At 42.3% G+C, this 21641-nt stretch overlaps 1 protein-coding gene across 1 annotated transcript in view; it reads right to left on the bottom strand.

Annotated features, from left to right (window-relative positions):
- The window catches only part of LOC149279362 (AP-3 complex subunit delta-1-like), a 29179-nt gene extending 17770 nt beyond the window's left edge, over positions 1-11409 (bottom strand). The window contains exons 1-12 of the mRNA XM_089501265.1: positions 11314-11409; positions 5826-5921; positions 4793-4873; positions 4600-4680; positions 4013-4120; positions 3035-3164; positions 2791-2930; positions 2164-2237; positions 1449-1498; positions 1217-1266; positions 1085-1133; positions 833-978 (exon numbers count right to left, since the gene is read on the bottom strand). Coding sequence (XP_089357391.1) covers positions 833-978; positions 1085-1133; positions 1217-1266; positions 1449-1498; positions 2164-2237; positions 2791-2930; positions 3035-3164; positions 4013-4120; positions 4600-4680; positions 4793-4873; positions 5826-5921; positions 11314-11409 — 1101 coding nt within the window. The remainder of the gene's footprint in view (positions 1-832; positions 979-1084; positions 1134-1216; positions 1267-1448; positions 1499-2163; positions 2238-2790; positions 2931-3034; positions 3165-4012; positions 4121-4599; positions 4681-4792; positions 4874-5825; positions 5922-11313) is intronic.
- Between the last annotated feature and the right edge of the window lie 10232 nt (positions 11410-21641).

Raw genomic sequence — 21641 nt, 5'->3', positions numbered from 1 at the left:
TGTAGGAATTTGTTTCAGCTCATCAATTTCACTATGGATTATGAAGGGCTGCCTCCTGTGAGCTTATGCTAAATTATTATCTTTTATTTATATAGCGCCAACAGTTTACGCAGCGCTTAATACAATACATAAGTTCAAGGGGTATGACAAGACGAGAATTGACAGACTAAGACAAACCAATACATTAGGTGGAGAGAGCCCTGCTCGCAAGCTTACAATCTAGAGGGAAATGGGGTAACAGACATAAGGCATAGAGAAAGGGTGAGAGGTAGTGTGGTGGTTGTATCAATGACAAGGAAGTTATAGCGGCTAAGATGGTGCAGCTTCTCTGAAGAAGTGGCTTTTGAGATGTTTCTTGAATGTCGGGAGGGAGGGAGAATGCTGAAGGTTTGTTGGGAGTAGATTCCAGAGATATGGGGCAGCTCGAGTGAAATCTTGTAGACGGGAAAAGGAAGAGGTGATGAGTGAGGAGGAGAGCCTTAGCCCATGGGAAGAACGTAGGGATCGAGTAGGAGAGTATTTGCTTAATAAAAGCTGGTCCTGCACATGAATGAAACCTTTTTGGAGGAGACAAGTGCCAGGTTTTGGCCATTCGTAATGTATAATAAATTTCGTGAAATCAAATTAAAATTCTCCCGGAAACTCCCACGTTAGTGAACAAATCCAACTGATTTTTGTAAGTACTAAGGTGTACTTTACGGCACAAGGAAGCAGACTGATATAGAAGCAACAATGAATTTCAACCAAAAAAATGAAGCGTAGTTATGAATCACTTAAGTACTCCAATATTTCATAATATGCAAGCACATAAAATAACTTTAGTTCATCGTACCATTCCGTACAGCAGATCAAGTGCTCTAAGTCGGATTGACTCGTCCTTGTCGTCCAAACACTGTAGGATTAGATCCTTGTGGGACTGAACAGATTTGGGATGAGTCTTCAGAATCTTTGACATGGCTAGTAAGCCAAGGTACTTCACTAAGGAAAGAAAACGATGGTCAAAAAAAGAGAGAACAAAAATACAGCCGATTTAGTCCCACCCAAAACGAGTGTCATACTGGGACGTGCTTCAAAATTCACTCACAGTTCTGATCAGAATCTTCAATCAGAATTCTTAACTTCTGCACACAGAGCTATAAGAGAGCGAAGCAAATAAATTAGCTTTTATCTCTCTAGTGGTATAGTTGAAATTGGGAATAAAATATTAAGAATATACCTGTATACTAGCGCTGTGGTTGGGCATTCCCGATGAGAGAGATATCAAAACTTCAAAAAAAAATAAATAAAAAAAATGAATATTTTAAGTATATGGTACATAACACATACACAATTACACGGTGAGGCCTTGCTGCACAGAGCAGCATTAGGAAGGATTAAGAAGGAATATCCAATGTCAAACACAAAAGTGACTCTATTCAAACTGGTCTGCTGGATCCAAAGTTTCTTACCTACTATGACAGTGTTCACACATTCATACAGAAGAGACATCGCAGATGTGCTGTAAAAGGAGACATGAGGATTAAAAGATATATATAGGGAAAAGTGAAATACGGAAAGGATGTCTGGGGCATCATTAGAAGAAACAACAATGAGAGCCGAGCTGCGGGGGCCTCTCTTCCCTTTCATTACTTGAACGGCAGGTCACATTTGTTGTGGAAGTGAACCCAAGATAATTAAGAATTCTGCAGCTTTGAGCAGCTCAGTGTTGGACTTTTAACACAGAGTAAAAAGCTTGGCAAGTTTATTGTAGATGCATCACAAAGTTTAAGGGCAATAAACAGTGGTCTGAATGATATGCAGGCCAGGACTGGCCATCCAGCACACTTGGCAAACAGCCGGTGCCCTACAAGCTCACTCACCATCAATACTGCACCACACACAGCACTTCTACATCCAGTAAGGGTCTGATATGAAAGAGCGGCGTGCAGTTGTGCGTATCGAGCATGGGACAACTTTTGGCTACATGCACACAATGAGGAGGGAATGAAGCACCCATACGCTAGCTGTGCAACCAGGCTGCTGGGAGCGTGGGTGCCCAAGCCCAATCATTAACAGTAATAGCGTAGTGTAAAATATCACTTTTACTCCAAAGGGAAATTTTGGTTACAGTCTAGTCCCCGATTATCTGTATCACACAGAAAAATAAGTATAAGGACAATTCACCTGTGTATTAGGTTCGTGAGTGGTTCAATCAGTTTCTTCCCCAGCCTTGGCTCCAAAGGAGTTAGTGCACCAAACTAACGCAAGGGAAACGGTAAGGTCAGACATCAGGAAAAAAAAAAAAAATTTTATAAAATGAAATATTAATAAATAAAACCTAGTAATAGTGTCTTATTTATAGATGTAACAATATCTTTACCAAGAGGTTAAATTATTTTAAACAACTCTGGAAAACGTATTATTACAGCGCTGTGGAGCTGCAAGGTCATGATTACGCACAGGGGATTCTTGGGCTTTTATCAAGAGCTTGTCTGATTTGGCCAAGGGTGCAACATGAAGAACGACCGGTGACGTGTTGCAACTAAACGGTGGTTCAATGCACAAAATGATTAACTGGCAACCGTTGTACCCAAGAAAAATTACCTTGGTGGATCCACGCTATAAAGTTTGGCTTTTGTGTGTGGCCAGCTTTAGCAAATTGGTTAAAAGCAAGCTAAATGCTAATCTAAGACATAGAAACACTCTACGTGTGGTTCTTATTTCTGTCTCACTTTTGATGCAATGTGTGAATATAACACCTTGCAGTGAAACTGTTAATTAGGAACAAGACAAGTATGCCACTGTGCTTACCAGCTTTATTATTTTAATAAGAACCCAGTTGTTGGTAGAAGAAGTCATCAACTTAAAGAACAGAGGTGCCAAGGACAGGTAGTTTTTAGGGTTTCGGCGTGCAAGTTCACAAATTACATTAACAGCAGCAGACTGGACACCTAGAAGACAGGAGTGAGACATTTTACAGAATTCAACCTTCGTTCCAGTTAAACAGAAATAACTTAAAGGTTACGGGGTTCTCGATGAGACTTGCGATGCCCACCTGGGTCAGGGTCTTCTAGCTTCTCCTTAAGGCGAGGGAAAGCGGGACGTAGGGACTCTGGGTACTTCAGAAACACTTTGTACATTATCAGAACTGATTTTTTCCTTATATAAGGCTTAGTGTGGGACATCTGAAAGGCATAAAACAGCAGCTAGGTAGAGAGATATCCAAAATGTACTAGTAACGGTCAAGGCTTGGTAGATGTAAAGGGTTTGATAAGTAATCTAGCCTCTGTAAAGCACTGGGTCCACACCAATTACACTCTCCTTGAAAGGTTGCAGGTGCTATACAATTCTGATGTATAACCCACGTTTTATGATGCCTTTGAGCTAGAACTTATTTGTTTGAATTGCTTTAGTAAAAATGAATGTCCTTACAAATCCATGTAAAAAAATGTCAGCTAAACACAAACCATTTTAGCTATAATGATGCTACAGCCCGCTTTTAGATTGTCAGATGCACTGTACCTGGAATTAAGCAGCTAACAATACTGCACTTAATAAGTTACTTCATAAAGAAATATCAAAATACTAAACTGAACTAAAATTTCCACCGTAAAAAACCCCCAAGGGTTACTTATACATTCTGGCAAATTTTGAAAATGCCTTATATGAAATTACCATAAAAAACGGCATGTTAAAGATGCAATTCATTGTTTCAGTGTATTTATTATGGAAAATACTGAAGAAATCCAAAAACTTACTAGCTAAATGTTATGAGCCAGATAATAAGATAGGGGAGGTGGGGGACAGCCATGCTGCAGTTGGGGGCTCCCCTACCTACCTCCCCTAGGTGCAAGGAAGCAAGGTAGCCAGCCCTCAGGCAACTGTTCTGGAACAAGCACCCTTGTGATACTTAGCTAGTCACACATTTTTTAGGGTGATTTCTAAGAGTTATAGGGGTTTTAGTTTCAGAACAGTTTGAGAGCCGCTTGCAGTGATTCAGTATATAGTCATGTTTGAATATCCTTACACTTACCAACGTCATGATGTCGTTAGCCAAATCCCTGGCCAGATCAGGAGTGACAAAGCATGACAAACCAGTAAGGGCAACTCCCGTATCATACTGATTTGGGCTGCTCAGATCCTGGAACGAAACGATGAAGTTTAGCACAGACACAGAACCATTTAACAGCATCATATCGTCCGCTCCACATCAAAGCCAGGTGGCGCCAGGCACAATCTACTACATGCCAGTTGTGGCAATCAGAGATGTCACTTCTAAGTGGTACCTTGAGCAGCACACAGTGATCATGATCACCCAACAAGGGCAATTTGGCCCCTTGTTTTGTAGACAAGGACCTGCCTCTGTGTAGGTCAGTATTCTCAACTTGGACAGGGAGGTTCTATGTTATGGCCATTCAACTTGGAGCACTAGTGAGAACCGAGTAGGTCAGACTGACAATGGTACATCTGATGACTCTGTGCCGTAGAACACTGCACACAGTGCCAGTCCAGCCCAGGTCAGGTCAGAAGGAAAACTGCTATTTGCCAGTAGGAAACACCAATGAATTAGTCATTTATTTAGCCCAGACAAACTGTGTATGTGTTAGCTGGAGCAATCACCTTCCTAATCTGGTTTGTGGTCAGCATGATCACATCTGTCCCCTCGTGAAAGCACTGTGAGGCAGCAAGGTATCCGATTCTCTGTCAAAACAGGAATATATACAGTCAGGACCATAGAACACTTACTATATAGTAATAAGGCAGTGTCATATGGACAAATATATGAAAAAATGTATTGGTATTGGTTACTTACCTTAAATGTAAACTTTGATGCACTCATCACTTCGATGATATTGAAGGCAGCCCAGCTGATGTCATAGCCCAGCATTTGTAACTGTTAAAACACAAAATATTCCCCAGAGGCATACAAATTAGCAAGCATCTGATTTGCACCTCCCAACGCTTCTCGTGATTATATTTCCTGCAAAAGCAATTTACACTTTTCAAAAGACGGGAACAAGGCTGAGGACAGAGAAATACAAAGGGGAGAAAAATACAGACGGAAAGGCGGCTATTTAATCTTAATAAATATTGTAAGCTTTTTACATACATATATATATATACATTATATATGTATATATATATATATATACACACATATATATAGAAAAAAAAATGTAAGGGGCCGGTAATTCTACCCTATAATCCAGGGCTCGAGAAATCCCAGGCGCCAGGTCGCCATGGCGACTGAGCATTTTGCCCTGGCGCCTAGGTGTTTGTCAGCCTGTTAAATCCCTAAAAAATGCCCCCATGTCGCCACAATCATGGTGATCGCCCCCGGCACAGTGATCAATCCCACGGAGTGATTCTGTAGGCTGAAACTGCGATTGCAGGAGACAATCACATAAGAATGAGTGTTACACTCAAAAACAACATTTTTTCTTACCCACTTTTGGCACCGAAACTTAACTGTAGACATTTTTTTCCTCGAATTTCATCTCACTCCTATAACAATACATGATGCAGGGCCAACAGCTCATCCTGCAGCGGAAGCTCAGTGTAGTTGATTGACAAAACGCTTCACCTTACTGCTACTTGCTCATGGTTTAGTGAATAAAGCCTACTGTGCTCTAAAAGTTAAATATTGCTTATATATATATATATATATATATATATATATATATATATATATATAACACAATTAAAATGTTTCATTGATATTCGATACACGGCAACAGAACATGAAAGAAACAGATTAGCAAACCTAAATAAACCTTTCCTGCCAACACTTCACAGTAACGATGATGATCCTGATGAGAAAATTAATAAAAATAAGAAAGACTCACATATGTAAGCTTGCAGACGGCATTGGCTTTCACGGCTATGTTGTCCTGCTTAAGCTCCTGTTTGATTTCATCGATACAATGCGATATATATTTTGCCTGACAGAATAAAAAAACAGAATCATTGATAAATATATACATTCTTTCACTGACCAAAGACAAAAGACCATTGTTTAAACTGACATTCCAGTAAAGATAAATTAGAATCATCACATGTCCTGCTTCCCTGACCCTCCTCCAACAAAAGTCTTAGCTCACAGAATAAGATTATGAATGCACAATAACATTTGGACCAAAAATACAAAAAAGGGACAAATATTATGCACATGCACACAAACACATCCCAAGACTAAATGTCATTAAACAATGAAGGCACAAAGGCAGAAGGAAATACTTCCTGAAACACTTATATAAAGTTTTTGTTCTTCATTTTTAACCTAGGCGAATAAGTAGAAGAAGGAATCTGATCTGCATGTGTGAGATTGGGTGACATTTGTTCTCTTGGCAACATTCAGCTGTCATGAAATATTCACACCAACTCTCATCTCTTCAGGAAGAAAACCGAGTGCCAGATCGGGACAGGGGTCTCACAGCGAAGGAAGGATTTTTGTTCATCACTGCTGGAAAAACATCGATAAAGTCATTGCCAATGCCAAAACACTGACAATGTCACCATTTGGGCTAGAAGAAGGTGTCTTATGTCATCAATGACTCTAGCCATCATATGAACTACTATATATGATAGCCGAGCGGTCTCTTCAAATGTTCATAATGTTGCCAAATGGAGGGTTGGGGTCAGTCTGCAGAATTTGCCCCTTTTGTATTTGCCCACATCCACTCCCCATATCAATTTGCTGCCAATTATAACAAACTCTAGTTACAATATTATCACCAGACGGTTAACTTAAAAATTGGCACGTCACAAAATACATTTTCATAAACATAGTTGACAAGCGATTAAAGTAGGAACTTAACTTAATTATCTGGAGCTTGTGGTTTTTTCTTTTCGTTATTTTAAGCCACCCCCATTGGCTCCAGTAAAGCCCTAAGGCACCCAGCGAGGTCAGGTAGTGTGCATTATGAGACAACAAGGTAGAAGACATGTGTTGGCGTTACAGGTCTGCTTGAGGTGAAAATAGTGCATGTGTGTATACACTGTAGTGTCAGAGTCAGTGTCTGTATGTGTATATGTATAGTGATACAGCGTGTCTACTGTATTCTAGTTCCAAATTCAGTAGTGTTAAAGTCTGTGTGTTTTATATATGTATAGTGCTAGTGTGTGTATGTGGATAAGAGTGTTGTCTTGGCGTAGATGGTGTTGTGTGTGTTATCATAAGGCACTGGCATATGTGTATGTTGGCATATGGTGTGTGTGTGTGTCTGACCACATTGTGTGAGAGAGTGTAAGTATGTGTTAGTGTATGGCGTTAGTGTTAGGTTCGTACAGAATGTGTGTGGATGTCAGTGTATGGTATTATCGTAAGTAAGCAGTGGCCCTGGGAGATGGAGAACAGATGCACAATACACGTGGTCACGCAGCATCACATGACGCATGCAAGAATGAAGGATACACAGTATAGTGAGCTGCATTCCCAGAAAAATCATATTGCTTCATTTATGTTATACTAATTACGGTATATACTAATGCAATTATCAATTGTATCTGATGATCAATAAACCTCCAATTATTTCATGTAATAATTTTAAATTCTTAACTTGATTTACCAATAATTTAATGTATTAGTTTATCAGCTTATTAAATAGATCGTTTAAACCAATATATATTTGCAAAATGTTTAATGTTTTGATCAATACATGAGACCTGGACATAAAAAAATAAATATATATATATATTTATATTATATTAAAAGAAATTTGATGGTGGGGTTTCACCTTAGAGAGAAAGGAGAGGGGAGATATGATCGAAACTTACATTCACCTGCCTTAAATATAACAATATGGAAAATGTGGCTTTGATAGTCTTTTAGGTTCTTCCAAATGGTGTTCTTTCAACACAAATCCCCATAATTAGGAATCAAATGATAGGGTTTTTTTTTCTTTTTAATGAGAGGCCAAAAATCTCTGGAAAACTTTTCATGGTTCAAACTCGAGACCACAGGCACGGAAGAGTGACCACTGAAGAAACCTAGTAACTAGAGTCGTAGCCAGCAAAGCAATTATGTATTACTGTTATCAACAATCCAAGGACTAAACAAAATAAAAAAAAATAAAGATCACAGAAAGCAGTAAATGGCATCTCACAACGAATGCACTCATCGCTGCCATCAACATACAGCGAAAAAGTCAACAGAACACACAGCTTTCTACAATTTGAAACCGACGGCTGATGGTTCACCTTAAGGAACTGATCGTTAAACGCCCACGGCAGGGACATTGTAACCCAGGGGTTAACCGGGCTATGTATGCTGAACGTCTCTGTTCTGACCATTAAAATAATTCAATTAGTCTAATTAAACCCAGCCAAAACATAATTCTATCCCTGAGTTCTCATTAGTGCAGCAACACTACTACCGAAGGGAAAAAACTAAAGATTATATAGTTTCAATGGGGTAGAAAAATAACAGTGGTGCTAGACAACCATATTTGTAGAAAAAAAAAATATATAAATATATTTTTAAATATAAATTTATTAGGCTATACAGAGCTATATAGATTGGCGACACTGAGAATTGGAATCATTTAGTGTAAAGACAGATGCACGGGAACTAGAAGAAAATATGAAATTGGAATACAGAAGAAAAAAAAAATGTATAATTACGGGTGTTTCGACAAATACGCATCGCTGACCGTTTAAAAGGAAAAAGTCATATTTCAAAGAGCGTGAACTCGCTCCTATTGTATGAACACCATTTGAACTTATTCTATGAAACACACACAATTTTCCTTTCACTTGGTGTATTATACTGTTGTATTTGTAAAGCTGACTATATCCATTAGCATAATAAACATAAAATTCATTTATATGACTCCGTAAGTACTTTCGTATGGGCATAGTGGACCCTGTCACTCTGAATAGCACACCGTCCATGGGGATAAACATTATTCTAAAATGCTTCTTAGAGTTACCGGTGGTTTTATTTCTATCTTAAGGATAATAATTCAAATTATTATAAGAACATATGGGTTTGGGAATTAGTCACATACACACAGACACACACACTAACACCTAATTTTAGAAATATACAGCAATAAACTACTTTTTATTAAACATCAGAAAAAAGGGCCAGAAGTTACATTAGCGGACCACTTGACTCTGGTATTGTCAAGTCACATACTGTCAGCACACAAGAGTTGATTGGGAAGGTGGGTTTTTCTGTGAAGAAGTACACCAAGAAATGGTCAATGAGCTTCCAGGACATACAAAGCAAGAGTACTCTTGGAGCGGAGAACCTGTCTAAATCTGTCAGAAAGCGGACAATACCATAAAAACCTGAAATTGTAGAAATGCTGTTCAAACAATACATACATTCTTCAACTGTGTTGGTTTAGCCACGTCAGCCATCACTCTATAAGGAGACAATTTCCGCTGTCACTATAGGTAGACTATTGCATGGCTGGGCCATTTAAATGGCGCACGATTACAAAGGAATCCGTCTAATGACTGCTGCTACTAGAAACCGGACACTGTTAAAGAGGTGTATCCAACTGTAGACCGCAGACAAACGATACAAAATATTGTGTGTATTTTTATGAAAGGTGCCATTTGCTAACAAAATATATTAAACTAAAAAAAAAATAAATATAAAAAAAAATAAAATACCTAATTTCAGAAAATCACAGTAAATGATTTGTAGTAAGTAGTTTCAATAATCGCAGCTCTCAAAAGTGGATTTTTGTAAGTTTTTTAAGGCCTAAATATCAAAACTTACGATAATCGCTCATTCTTTTACTACTAGTATCAGACTAAAAATATACGTTTTAAAATATATATATATATATAATTTTTTTTTTCAAAACAAATTAAAAAAAAATAAAAAAAAAAGACAAAGAAAGGAAACGTTTTAGGAATGAAACCTTTGTCTTCATGTTTGTTACTTTCTGATCCATGGGGGTTTTTGGAAAGCCTGATGCTGGCTCTGATAGCATTAGAATAGAAGTAAGGAAAAAGGGAGGCAAGATCAGGACCGGGATACATTTAATTACGCAGGTTTTTCCACTAAATGAAACTGAACCCCGCTGCTGTAGTATTTTAAATGATATGTCTCCAGCAATTACATTAACAGCGACATAATATCCACAGGCCATTATTATTTCTAATAAATTGGATTAGCGATGCTTAAACATTGTCTAGGTGGCAGGTGTGTTTATGAGCTACCTAGCAGTAGAAACAAAGGCTGATTATGTGTGGGAACATTTCACACATTATATATATATATATATATATTCTAAGAGAATTACAGGCTAACGAATTAAAAAAAGCAAGATTTTGGATTATTGCATGATGACGGCAGGTGTAATGAAGAGCACAGAACGGATTATACTAGAAGAAAGGTAGAAAGAAAGATTATTGGGCATATGATTTGCACTATATTAGTTTGGAAACATAAATCAGACAGGAGATCGGAACGTGAACTATATGACACATGGGTCATGCGGATACGGAATATAATAATATGTCCAGTACTAGCAAAGAAGATGTAATGAAAGCGGAGGGTAAACATTGATATTGTAGTAACTGGCGATATGCCAATGGAATTACGGGTGTTGTACAACTCGTTTGAGTACTGCAAAATAAAAACATTGGTTTGGATTTCAACCGGAAAAAAGTACAAAAGGCCCAATTTTGGACAAATAATAAACAGAATCAAATATACACTCAGCAGAATATTCCGTATGGAGTGAATAGCCAGGCACTGCCTACATACTGACTGCCAACTTACTGTAGCCATCTACAGGCACTAATTGCTTGCCATACGTAGCCTTCTCTGCAAATTAGTGGCATCAAGTAAAAGGAACTGGGTGTTAATGGCCCCATATCAATGTGCATTATCAGAATTAATATATTCTCTGGGTGGGTGTGTGTGTGTGTGTGTGTACGTACGGCCTGCCTGCAGATCGTCATTCACTTCTCCCAATAGGGTGTCTTGCATTAAGACCAGAAACACACAAGACCCTATAGCCCTATCTTACACAGAGACAGCAGCCACATCTTACAAGCCACCCTTCTGTATGTAACACGTTTAGGACCGAGCGCAGTATTAATACTCCCCAGAAACAATTCGTTCTGCACGTAAAACATCCCCACACTCTACCAGCCTTTCTATCTAATCTGATGCCTTCTCGCCTCCACCTTACGTCCCCTACCGACAGATGCGGTGTGCAGACTGCCGCTCCGTCCTCTCCCAGCACTACCTGGTAGCTGCACACCCTCATACCCCACCTGTCAGATCTATCAACCCAAAACTGCACTCAGATCTGCCCATTTCCCCCCCGAAGCCCATCATTCCCTACCCACTCTCCCTTTACTCACTTCATCCTCCTTGTGATTTCTGATCCCCCGCACCAAGTCCTGCAGGTTCTTATCGAACATGCGATCAATGCTACCCTTCACAATGCGGAGAGCCATGTCCGATTAACGGGCCGAACCCCGCCGGATGCTGCTGTCACCGGACACGGACGCACAAAATGGCCGCCACTCAGCTGACTGTGCGCCACGCCCCCAGAACCACGTGACTGTCAGCGATTGGGCGGAGCTTCTCGAACAGGCGGCGTGTCTAGCATTCGCCGACTTCTCAGAGCCTGGGGAATGTCGTGACGTCATGAAGGCAGATATAACAACGGACACTGGATGATGGAGAACATGCGAAGCAGGTTGGGTGCGAAAATGGGCCACGTTGCTCAATCCGGAGCTGTTAAGATTTGAATTGAATATAAAGATTGTAGTAAGGGTGGTGTCATTGTTTATGTTTTCTAAGAAGGCCAGTCAAAAACGTATATGACTAATAATTCTGGAGTTCACAAACAATGACGTGGGGGGGTCCTAATTTGGCGCTTTGGTATTACACAAAGAGGAGTCTGGTTCTGGTAAGGTACCTGCCGTTTTTCGAGTATTAACCTAATAAAGAGACACTGCAGCCATTATATACAGTATGACAGCTGAGTGGTCCCTTTAAATTTCCTGCCATAAATATATAAATAACTGCCAGTCAGTACCACCAGTCCCTACCTATATGCAGAAAGTGCTCCCATTGCTTGTAATAGAAGCATTTTCACGCCACAGAAGATTTCAGTCAGTGGAATGACAATTCGGACTGGGTGGTGGTGTTCTGTGGCTTCTGATTAAGGTTTATTCATTTTTTTCAGGGGTAAGGGTGCAACATGTGTAACCCCTTAAGGACCAGGTTGGTTTTTACCTTTTGTACCCTTTGGGGCCGAGGCTGTTTTCACACCTTTGCGGTGCTCGTGTTTAGATGTAATTTTCTCCTCACCCATTTAGGGTACCCACACATCTAATCTGCCATAAAAAAAATAAAATAAAATATGATGAAAAATTGAAAAAAAAAAAGTTCTGACTTTTACCTGAAAACTTTTACTCATCCAAAAAAGCTAATGAAAAAACCTGCTAAGTAGAGTCTGCTATTTGTCCTGAATTTAGAAATACCCAATGTTTTTATGTTTTTTTGCTTTTTTCTGCAAGTTATTGGGCAGTAAGTACAAGTAGTGGTTTGCTATTTCAAAACCATTTTTTTCCAAAAGCTGGTCATTCTGCCCCATGTGCTATTTGGAGTATCTTTGAAGCCAGCCAATGCAATTTACCCCCTCGAACCATATATTTTTTAAAACTAGACACCCCAAGGTATTTCAAATGCTGGTATTTTAACCCTTCCTATGCATGAGATTCTACATCAGCCTTTGACAAAGTTTGTGGTAGTAATTTTTTTTTTTATTTTTTTCCACACAAATTGTACTTCAGGTATAAATTTATAGCTCCAGGTATATGTCACTGTCAAACACCCCCCCAATATGTGTTCAGCAACATCTCCCGAGTACAGTGATACCACTCATGCATGGGTTTGTCGGGTTGTTTGGGAGGTAAAACGCTACATTTAGGAAGTGCATGTATTCAACCTGCAAGTGGAGCCAGAGTTCTCTAGATGGTCTGGAGACCCTCTTGCGAACTTTTCCTGAACTTTGTGAACCTTGTGTTCGAGGCATTTCAGCAACACTCTTTTAAAACGGGTGTCCACCGCCATACAATGTATGGCGGATGTTGGCGCCCCGGGGAGGATCGAGGCATTACATCATTACCGTTTAAGCGAAGAAAGTGATCATAGATCATTGTACATGAGACAAGAACAATAGTACAGTTGCCGGCATTGTCAATACCCGTCTGGATCTGTGTCACACAGAAAGTTGGTGACAAAGGTGTTCCTGTTGCTGTTCAGCTAATGACTGTATATGCTTTAGTTTTAATAGATGTGTTAAATGTGTTTTTACAATAAATAACTTAAACATTTGATGTCTATTTCACAGTAACACCAAATTTAAATGACATAAAATCAAATTGCTAGTCCAAAAAGAAGGTTCATTAGCTCATCATTGCAGACTTTTTGGAATAATACCATTTTAACTTAACGGACGTTAAGGGGTTAACTATGCATTCTTTCTCGAGGATCCGGCCTGGGAAGCTTGAAGTGTCACTTTAAAAGCTTTGGTAAATTTATCTTTTGATAAATGCATCCTTTTATATCAGTGACATGTATCTCTCAGGTGTCCTCCCCTTCTACCTTTTTCCTCCCCCGAGGTCCCTCTATTCTAGAAGATCAGATTGTTTGTTGAGTGTATAACAGTTCCACAGCTCAAGAAACGCTATAATATGTGTAAAGGAGGAGAAACATGTTTATTAATGAAATAGTGTAAAAAACAAAAAAAAGTACATTGTCTTCTAAAATCCTTTATATTGTAACAAAATTTTTTACTAGTGGGCTACAAAGTTAAATTTTTAAGATCTACTCCTTTAACCCTCTTTGGCCATTCTAACTGTTGGGTGGTATGGCTAATTTCACTCTAATATTACCAATATATATAATCTTCATGTTTACATCAGTTTAGTTTCCAGGAAATGATGATTGAAGTTGAGTCTGATTTTTACTTAAAAATTAGCGTCCAACCTAAGGTTTAATACAGGGATAGGCACAGACATAGACTCAGGAAACGATGGATAGAAACCTATAATTTAAAAAAAAAATTGAAAACAATACTAAATATTTTCCTCAAAGCAAAAATAGCAATGGATAGACTGTCAGGACACACACATATACAGTTAGGTCTGGAAATATTTGGACACCGACACAATATTCATAATCTTGGCTCCACACATTAGAAATGAAACAACCGAGACCCTCCAGAAGGTGTATTTATCTTCTGTTGAAACCGTTCTGTAATTGATTTAGTCCTGTTCTTTGGGTCATTGTCCTATTCCATCGCCTAATTCTTGTTGAGGTTCAATTGGCAGACATGTGGCCTTAAATTCTTCTGAAGAATGTTGTGATGAACTTGGGAATTCATTTTCCGTCGGTGATACAAGCTGTGTAGGGTCTGAGGCAGCAAAGCTGAGGTTTTGACATTGATGTTTTCTGCACACAGGTTTTTTTCCTTCCAAACAACTCCAGTTTGGTTTAATCTGTCCACAGAATATTATGTCAGTAATGGAACATCCAGGTCCTCTTTTGCAAATTTAAGACGTCCAGCAATGTTTTTAAAAAGATAACAGGTCAATATCCATAAACATCCTGTTCTAGAATTCCTTCTTCTGGAGAAAGTGAAATACTTAATTGTAAGCAAACTAAAAATAAGAAAACAAGGGTTACCACGACAACCAGAATTGCAAAGAATTGAAATCATACTCTCACACAAAATATAAAATACATGATGTAAAGCAAACCATCATAAAAAGACAAGATGGGAAGGGCATGCAAATTAAGTAGAGTCTGTTCAGTCAAGTAACTTTTAACTTGTCTGAACATTTGACATCTTAGTCTTAATAGACCAAAAAAATGACCATACTTGAATAAGCCATGTAAGGAATCTTGTAAAGGCGCATTACTGCAAGGTGCATTTATGCCCCAATATCAGTAGATGGCACTGTGAAATAATATATCAGCCAGAGATAATACACAGTTACCATTAACAACTACATGAATGTAATGTTTCAAGTCAACCAGAGGTTATCTCAAAACATTTTATGTCTTTAATTTCACTTCCTTCTCAGAGATATGCTTTTCATACTAGTCGTGCTTAGTTTATCATAGGAAATATTAAGCTAAATTGTGTAGAAGTAGACAAGAACTTGGTGTACATTTTTTCTTCTAAAAATATATTTTAAGGATATACACATTAATCCAAGAAACCTCCCTCCGATCCCCCTGCAGCGATCACACTGTGATCTCTATGCAAGTCCCCACAGTGTCTGTGATCGGATATCCCAGCAGGGGGTAGACAGACCCTGCAGTGGATATCCTGTACTCCGATGACCTTCCGGGTGATGTCAGCAGTGACGCAACCTGGAAGGGAATGCCTGATCATGCGATCGGGCATTTAAAACTGTAATAGTTTTCCGGCGCTCGCACAGAAGCTGTTACAGGAGATCAGGCAGCAGAAAACCAGCAATGCTGGCTTCTGTTGACGGGAGAGTCCGAGCTGTCAAACAACAGCCTGATCTCCCGTGTAGAATGTACCTGTACGTCCATATGTGTTTCTTGAGATGCGTTTTATGGATGTACCAGTACATCTATAGGGGACTAAAGGGGTGAAAGAAACCTTTCCTACATACTACATACCCATCAGATTCTGTAGCACAGTACAATATGAGAGAGTGAACATATTTAACAATGACAATAATAATTGACAACCGGGGGGGCGTGGCCGGCCGCTCTGGAAGATGGCAGCTTGAAGTGAGAGCTCTGTCTCCCTCCCGTTATATTTTGTGCTTGCGGAATACCCGATCCATCATGGGCAAGAACAAACGCGGTGAACGCGACCCCAAGACCCCGACTACCTCTGGGAAACGGGCTTCCTCGTCGCTGAGGGAATACTTCCAGACCCCTCGGGAGTTGGCCTCGCTGGGGCCTGAGGCCTCTGGTGCTTCCTCGCCCTCGAGCTCTGAGGGCTCCGGTGATGTGACCTGTGTGGACTCTCATCTGCCGGGGCCGTCGGACGACCGACTGGACCAGGACGCGGTTCTTCGCCTGTTTTCCTCTGCTCCATGGAAAGCGGATTTCAGCACTCTGATTACGGAGCTGAAGCAGACCGTGCGGGATGAAATTGCTACTCTGCGATCCGACCTGTCGGGCCTAGAGAAACGTGTCTCAACGCAAGAGCGTAACTTCACTCAGCAGGCCCAGACGCTTTCGCACGTGTCTTCACTTACCGCTCAACACACGAGATCTCTGGCGGAGCTCCGTCGTCGTTTGGAGGATGTCGACAACCGTGGACGGCGGCATAATGTGAGGGTTCGGGGAGTTCCGGAGTCCACCTCTGCCGACTCGGAAGATGTCTTTGCTTTACTCACCCGCATCTTTAACTCGCTGCTCGGCCGACCGGAGGACGCCCTTGTCGAGATGGATCGCGCCCACAGGGCCCTGCGGCCTAGACGTCCTGCCCCTGCGCCCCCGAGGGATCTCCTATGCCGTGTGGTGAACTTTCGGCTCAAGGAGGATATTATGCGGAGAGCCAGGGAAGCTGGTTCCTGGTCCTTTGAAGGTCAGGAGATATCCTTTTACCAAGACCTATCTGATATCACCCTGCATACCCGTAGATGTCTGCGCCCTCTCACAGCCGAACTGCAACGCCGTGGTTTGCGCTATAGTTGGGGGTTTCCCTTTTGTCTCCGGGTGCAAGTTGGTGGTTCCCTTGAGATCTTGCGGTTCTACCATGAGCTGCCGGCCTTCCTGGGGGCGCTGAATCTTCCCGAGATTGCTGTCCCTGATTGGAACCTGACGGATCCTTACCTCGAGCACGTTCCCGCGAATGGGCCCTCACGTCGAGGGAGCCGGGGTCGGGTCCCATCGGGGCGCCCCCACCCTGCTCGGGTCGTCCCTGGACGGATGCGGCCTGGTGGCGGAGAGAATCCTGGCAGGGTTCATGAAAGTGAGGAATAGTTCCTGCACCTATGACTCCTTTTCCTGCAGCGGCTACCCCATGCTCAGATATCTGCGGGCCTGTTTTATGTTCCTGTGCCTCGTTGCCTAAGCCTGTTGCTGTGCTTCAGGGGATCCTGAAGCCGCCGCTCACAGTACATTCGTTCGCAAGGACTGTAAGGCCAGCGGCTACCAGACTGTAGCTTTTGCTGTCGGCTTGATATGCAAAATGTTTTGTTTTTTTTGTTTTTGTTTTTTTTTTATGGTTTTCTGCTCACTTACTTCATTCAGTGGCCACACATTGTAGCCCGGGTGAGTACGGGGTGCTGTCGGCGTGTGCCAGATGGCCAGTGCTGGCCTGATACATACCATGGGGAAATGTCTGATGTTGCAACCCTTGTATCCAGCAGCTACCGTATGTCTGCAAAACTCATACTTATCACCGATCTGGTTCTCTAACCTTTTGGGTACCGGGTCATCTCTCCCCAGTGTCATCACTATAACCCCTCTGTGGTATCTGGGTTTACAGACAGCAGATAAGTTAATCTAGATATCTGCACGTTGGTCGTCAGTAAGGCATACGCACAAGGTCAGAACACACTTTTTTTTTTTTTTTTTTTTGCCAGTGCACATTCATGTTATGGTGACACTACATTTGTTCGCAAGGACTTTTATTTAATTTAATTTTATTTTTATTTTATTATTTATTCTTTTATTTATTATTATTATTAGATGTGTGCTGTATACATTTATGGTTGATTTATGCATAAAGATGTGTTCGTAATGTGCGGTGACGCAGGCCTCTCCTTTGTCCGCTCGGGGTGCCGCGGTGGGTTTGGGGGTCTGATGTTCTTCTAGGTTCTTGGTTTCCTGTTCTCTAACGCCCGTCATTGCCATTTGTATTTCTTGGCTGCATGGGTTTCTGTTTCTATTTGCCTGTTTTTCATGATCGGTGGGGGACGGTCTCCTCTCTGATGTTTTTTCCTTTTTCTTCTTCTACATACCGTCTCTTCTCTTGCTTCTGATATCTCCTACTTGGTTGTCTTCTCTCTTGACGGCTGCTACTTACCCCCTGCCGTGGACGTTTTTGGTTATTGGCGGCCTTTCGGGTTCCTCTTTTGTTGAGGTTCTTGGTCTCCCGCCTAATACTCGTCCCAAAGGCGGTGGTGCCACTTGTTTTTCTGTGTTCTTTGTGTGGTGTGTGTGTGCTTGTGTTTTGTTTTTATTTTTATTTCTTTTCTTTTTTTTTTTTTTCTCTCTCTCTCTTTCTTCCCCCTCCCTTTTTTTAGTTCCTTCCTCGTACTATGTTGTCCCCTGTCGTTCCTCATTCACTTTCTCCTAAACACCTCATTGTTTTGTCCTATAATGTGAAAGGGCTGAATGTCCCTGAAAAGCGGTCATGTCTCATACGTGATTTAAAGTTTCACAAGGCCTCTGTGGCCTTTCTGCAGGAAACTCACTTTCCTGCTGCTGCGCACCCTAACTTACTCAATGCTGCTTACCCTCGCGGCTACTTTAGTAACAACCCTGCCGGGAAGTCCAAGGGTACCGCTATCCTATTTGATAAGCATACTCCGTTCAAGGAGACGGCGCACTTATCTGACCCAGAAGGTAGATACATTTTTGTTAAGGGTACTATAGCAGGTGCTCTTTACACGTTTGCCAATGTTTACTTACCCAATCGACAACAGCACAGGGCCCTTTCGAGAATGTTACGTTTGTTGCGCCCCTTCCAGGAGGGTACCTTAATCCTTGGGGGCGATTTTAATGTGGCGCTTGATCCCAGATTGGACACGTCGGTGGGCCGTTCCAGCACCTCCTCACATGTTCTTCACAAGATCAAATTGCTTCTCCGGGACTTTCAGTTGGTCGATTGTTGGAGGGCGTTACACCCATGTGACAAGGACTTTAGCTTTTATTCTTCGCCTATGGGTGTATATACTCGCATAGACTATTTGTTCATCCCTCACTATCACCTCACCCGCCTGGTTGCTGCCCGATATGGCTCTCTCACGTGGTCGGATCATGCTCCTCTCGTCCTATCCCTCTCGTCGAATTTGACCCGACCGTCCATTGCTTCATGGCGTCTCAACGAATCTCTGCTGGCAGATGCCTCTGTGGTGTCTGACTTTCGATCTGAACTCTCTAACTATTTCAATGACAATTTGTCCCCGGACATTTCACCCTTGACGGTGTGGGAAGCCCACAAATGCGTGATCCGCGGCCGTTTTATTGCTCTCGGAACTCGGCGGAAAAAGGCCAACTCAGCGAAGATAAGCGCGCTGTACACCAAAATCGCGGAGCTGGAGCGCCGTCACAAAGACCTTGCCGCTGCTGCAGATCTTCAGCAATTGCTTGAGTATAGGAGGGAGTTGTCATCTATCCTCGTTTCTCGGGCCCGTCAGTCCTTTCTCAAGTTGAAGGCGTTATATTACGAACACGGGGACAAGCCTGGAAAATATCTAGCTAGGGCTCTCCGCCAGCGGCGTAAGTTGTGTTACATCCCTCACATTCGATCTCAGACGGGCGTCCTCCATAGACTGCCTCATACCATGAAGGATGCATTTGTTACGTATTACTCTCAGCTGTATAATCTCTCTTCGGAGGGTAGCGGTGGTCCCCAATCCCGGAGGTCGGAGTTGATCTCGGAGTATCTTGCTAAGCACTTATCCAGGAAACCTACTCCTCAGGTTGCGGAAAGTTTGGAGGCCCCTATTTCTCTACTCGAGCTAGAAATGGCGCTCAAGTCGTCTAGAGCTGGCAGGTGTCCGGGTCCTGATGGCTTTCTATTACTCTATTACAAGAAATTCTTCGACATCCTTGGCCCTCACCTGGTGTCCTCGTTAAATGCCTTGGTTGATCGTCACGATTTTCCTGCTGACTCTTTGATGGCCACCATTTCCATGATTCCCAAAGAAGGAAAAGATCCGGAGCTGTGTAGCAGTTTCCGGCCGATCTCCTTGCTTAATACGGACCTCAAGCTGTTCTCCAAAATTCTGGCTACCAGATTGAAAACCCTTGTCCCCCAGTTGGTTCACCCGGACCAGACCGGTTTTGTGATGGGGAGGGAGTCCAGGGACAGCACCTTCCGCGCTCTCAATCTCATTCACGCTGCGTCTACTATGGGGAGGAAGGCTGTCGTTTTGTCAACCGACGCTGAAAAGGCGTTTGACAGATTGGACTGGAACTTTCTGTTTGCAGTTCTAGATCACCTGAACTTCGGCCCTAATATGCGTCACTAGGTGCGGTCCCTGTACACTCGCCCTTCTGCCAGGCTTAGGATCAACGGTGTCCTGACGGAGTCCTTCCCCATCTCTAACGGCACCAGACAGGGTTGTCCGCTGTCTCCCCTGCTTTTCATACTAGCGCTTGAACCGTTCTTGGAGGCTATCCGACATCATCCGGATATTATGGGTTTGGAAATTGGCAACACTCATCATAAAGTGCTTGGCTACGCTGATGACCTTTTGTTTATTATTTCTAACCCGACTGTGTCTCTCCCGAATATCCTTCGAGAATTTCAAATTTATGGCGAGCTTTCGAATTTTAAAATCAACGCCTCCAAATCGGAGATTATGAACTTGACTTTACCACGGTCGCAGGCCGTACAGCTGGAATCAAGTTTTCCTTTCAAGTGGTGTGTCGATAGACTCAAGTATTTAGGCATTTGGCTCACCAGGGATCTGTCCCTCCTGTACTCTGCCAACTTTCTCCCGCTTCTGTCCACATTACGGGCGGATCTCCGTCGCTGGTCACCACAGTACATATCTTGGTTTGGTAGAATCAATGCGTTGAAGATGAATGTGCTGCCTAGGATACTTTACCTCTTTCAGACCATTCCGATTCGGCTCCCACTGGCCTTCTTCGCCTCACTGAAATCCATGTTTTTACAGTTTGTCTGGTCCAACAGACGCCCTAGGACGAAGTTCTCGACTTTGATTCTCCCCAAGTCGGCTGGAGGCGCTGGTCTGCCTTGTCCATGCACGTACTACCATGCCTGTCACTTGCTGCGAATCCTCGAGTGGTCGCACCGACCCCCGCATAAATTATGGGTGGACATTGAGACCTGTTTAGTAGGCCAACAAGTGTGCCGTCTTCCCTGGCTGCCACTACAATATGCCAGAACGGTTGCTCGGGCTCACCCTCTGATTGCTGCTACGCTTTGGACTATCCATTCCCTTCACCGGTCCCGAGATCTTACTACCTATCCGTCTCCTAAGACACCCATTCGACGCAACCCGGATTTCCCTCCCGGACAGGGGGGGGGCTCCTTCCTGGGGTCTTCCTCTGCTGACTCTACTCCTCTATCTCACTTTTTATCTGGAACCCATCTCAAGTCTCTGGCATCCATTCTCGGGGACCGCACCCCGTCGGCTGTGGATCGCTTCCACTACCTGCAGCTTTCCAGTTTTTGGCGGAGCATTCGTCGGAAACATGCTCTCGCGAGAGATCTTACTGACTTTGAACGCCTGTGTAGCAGCGCTGCCCTTCCTGCCCACGGCATCTCCATTTTGTACCTGTTGCTGATCCAGAAACAAGGGAATGCACCTTTGCGATTCCAGGGGTTCTGGGAGCGAGAGTTGAACACCTCTTGGACTCAAGCTGAGTGGGACAAGATCTTTGTTCTCACGCACAAAAGCTCGCGTGCTACCAAAGCTCAAGAAACCTCATATAAATTGCTTACTCAATGGTATATGACTCCAGTTCTCCTTCATAAGGC

Source organism: Sceloporus occidentalis, unplaced genomic scaffold (assembly GCF_023333645.1).
Source record: "Sceloporus occidentalis isolate IW3139 unplaced genomic scaffold, rSceOcc1.0.p SCAF_169, whole genome shotgun sequence".
Lineage (NCBI taxonomy): Eukaryota > Metazoa > Chordata > Lepidosauria > Squamata > Phrynosomatidae > Sceloporus > Sceloporus occidentalis.
Note: the sequence above shows the minus strand (reverse complement) of the source record. Positions and strands in the feature narration are given on the sequence as shown.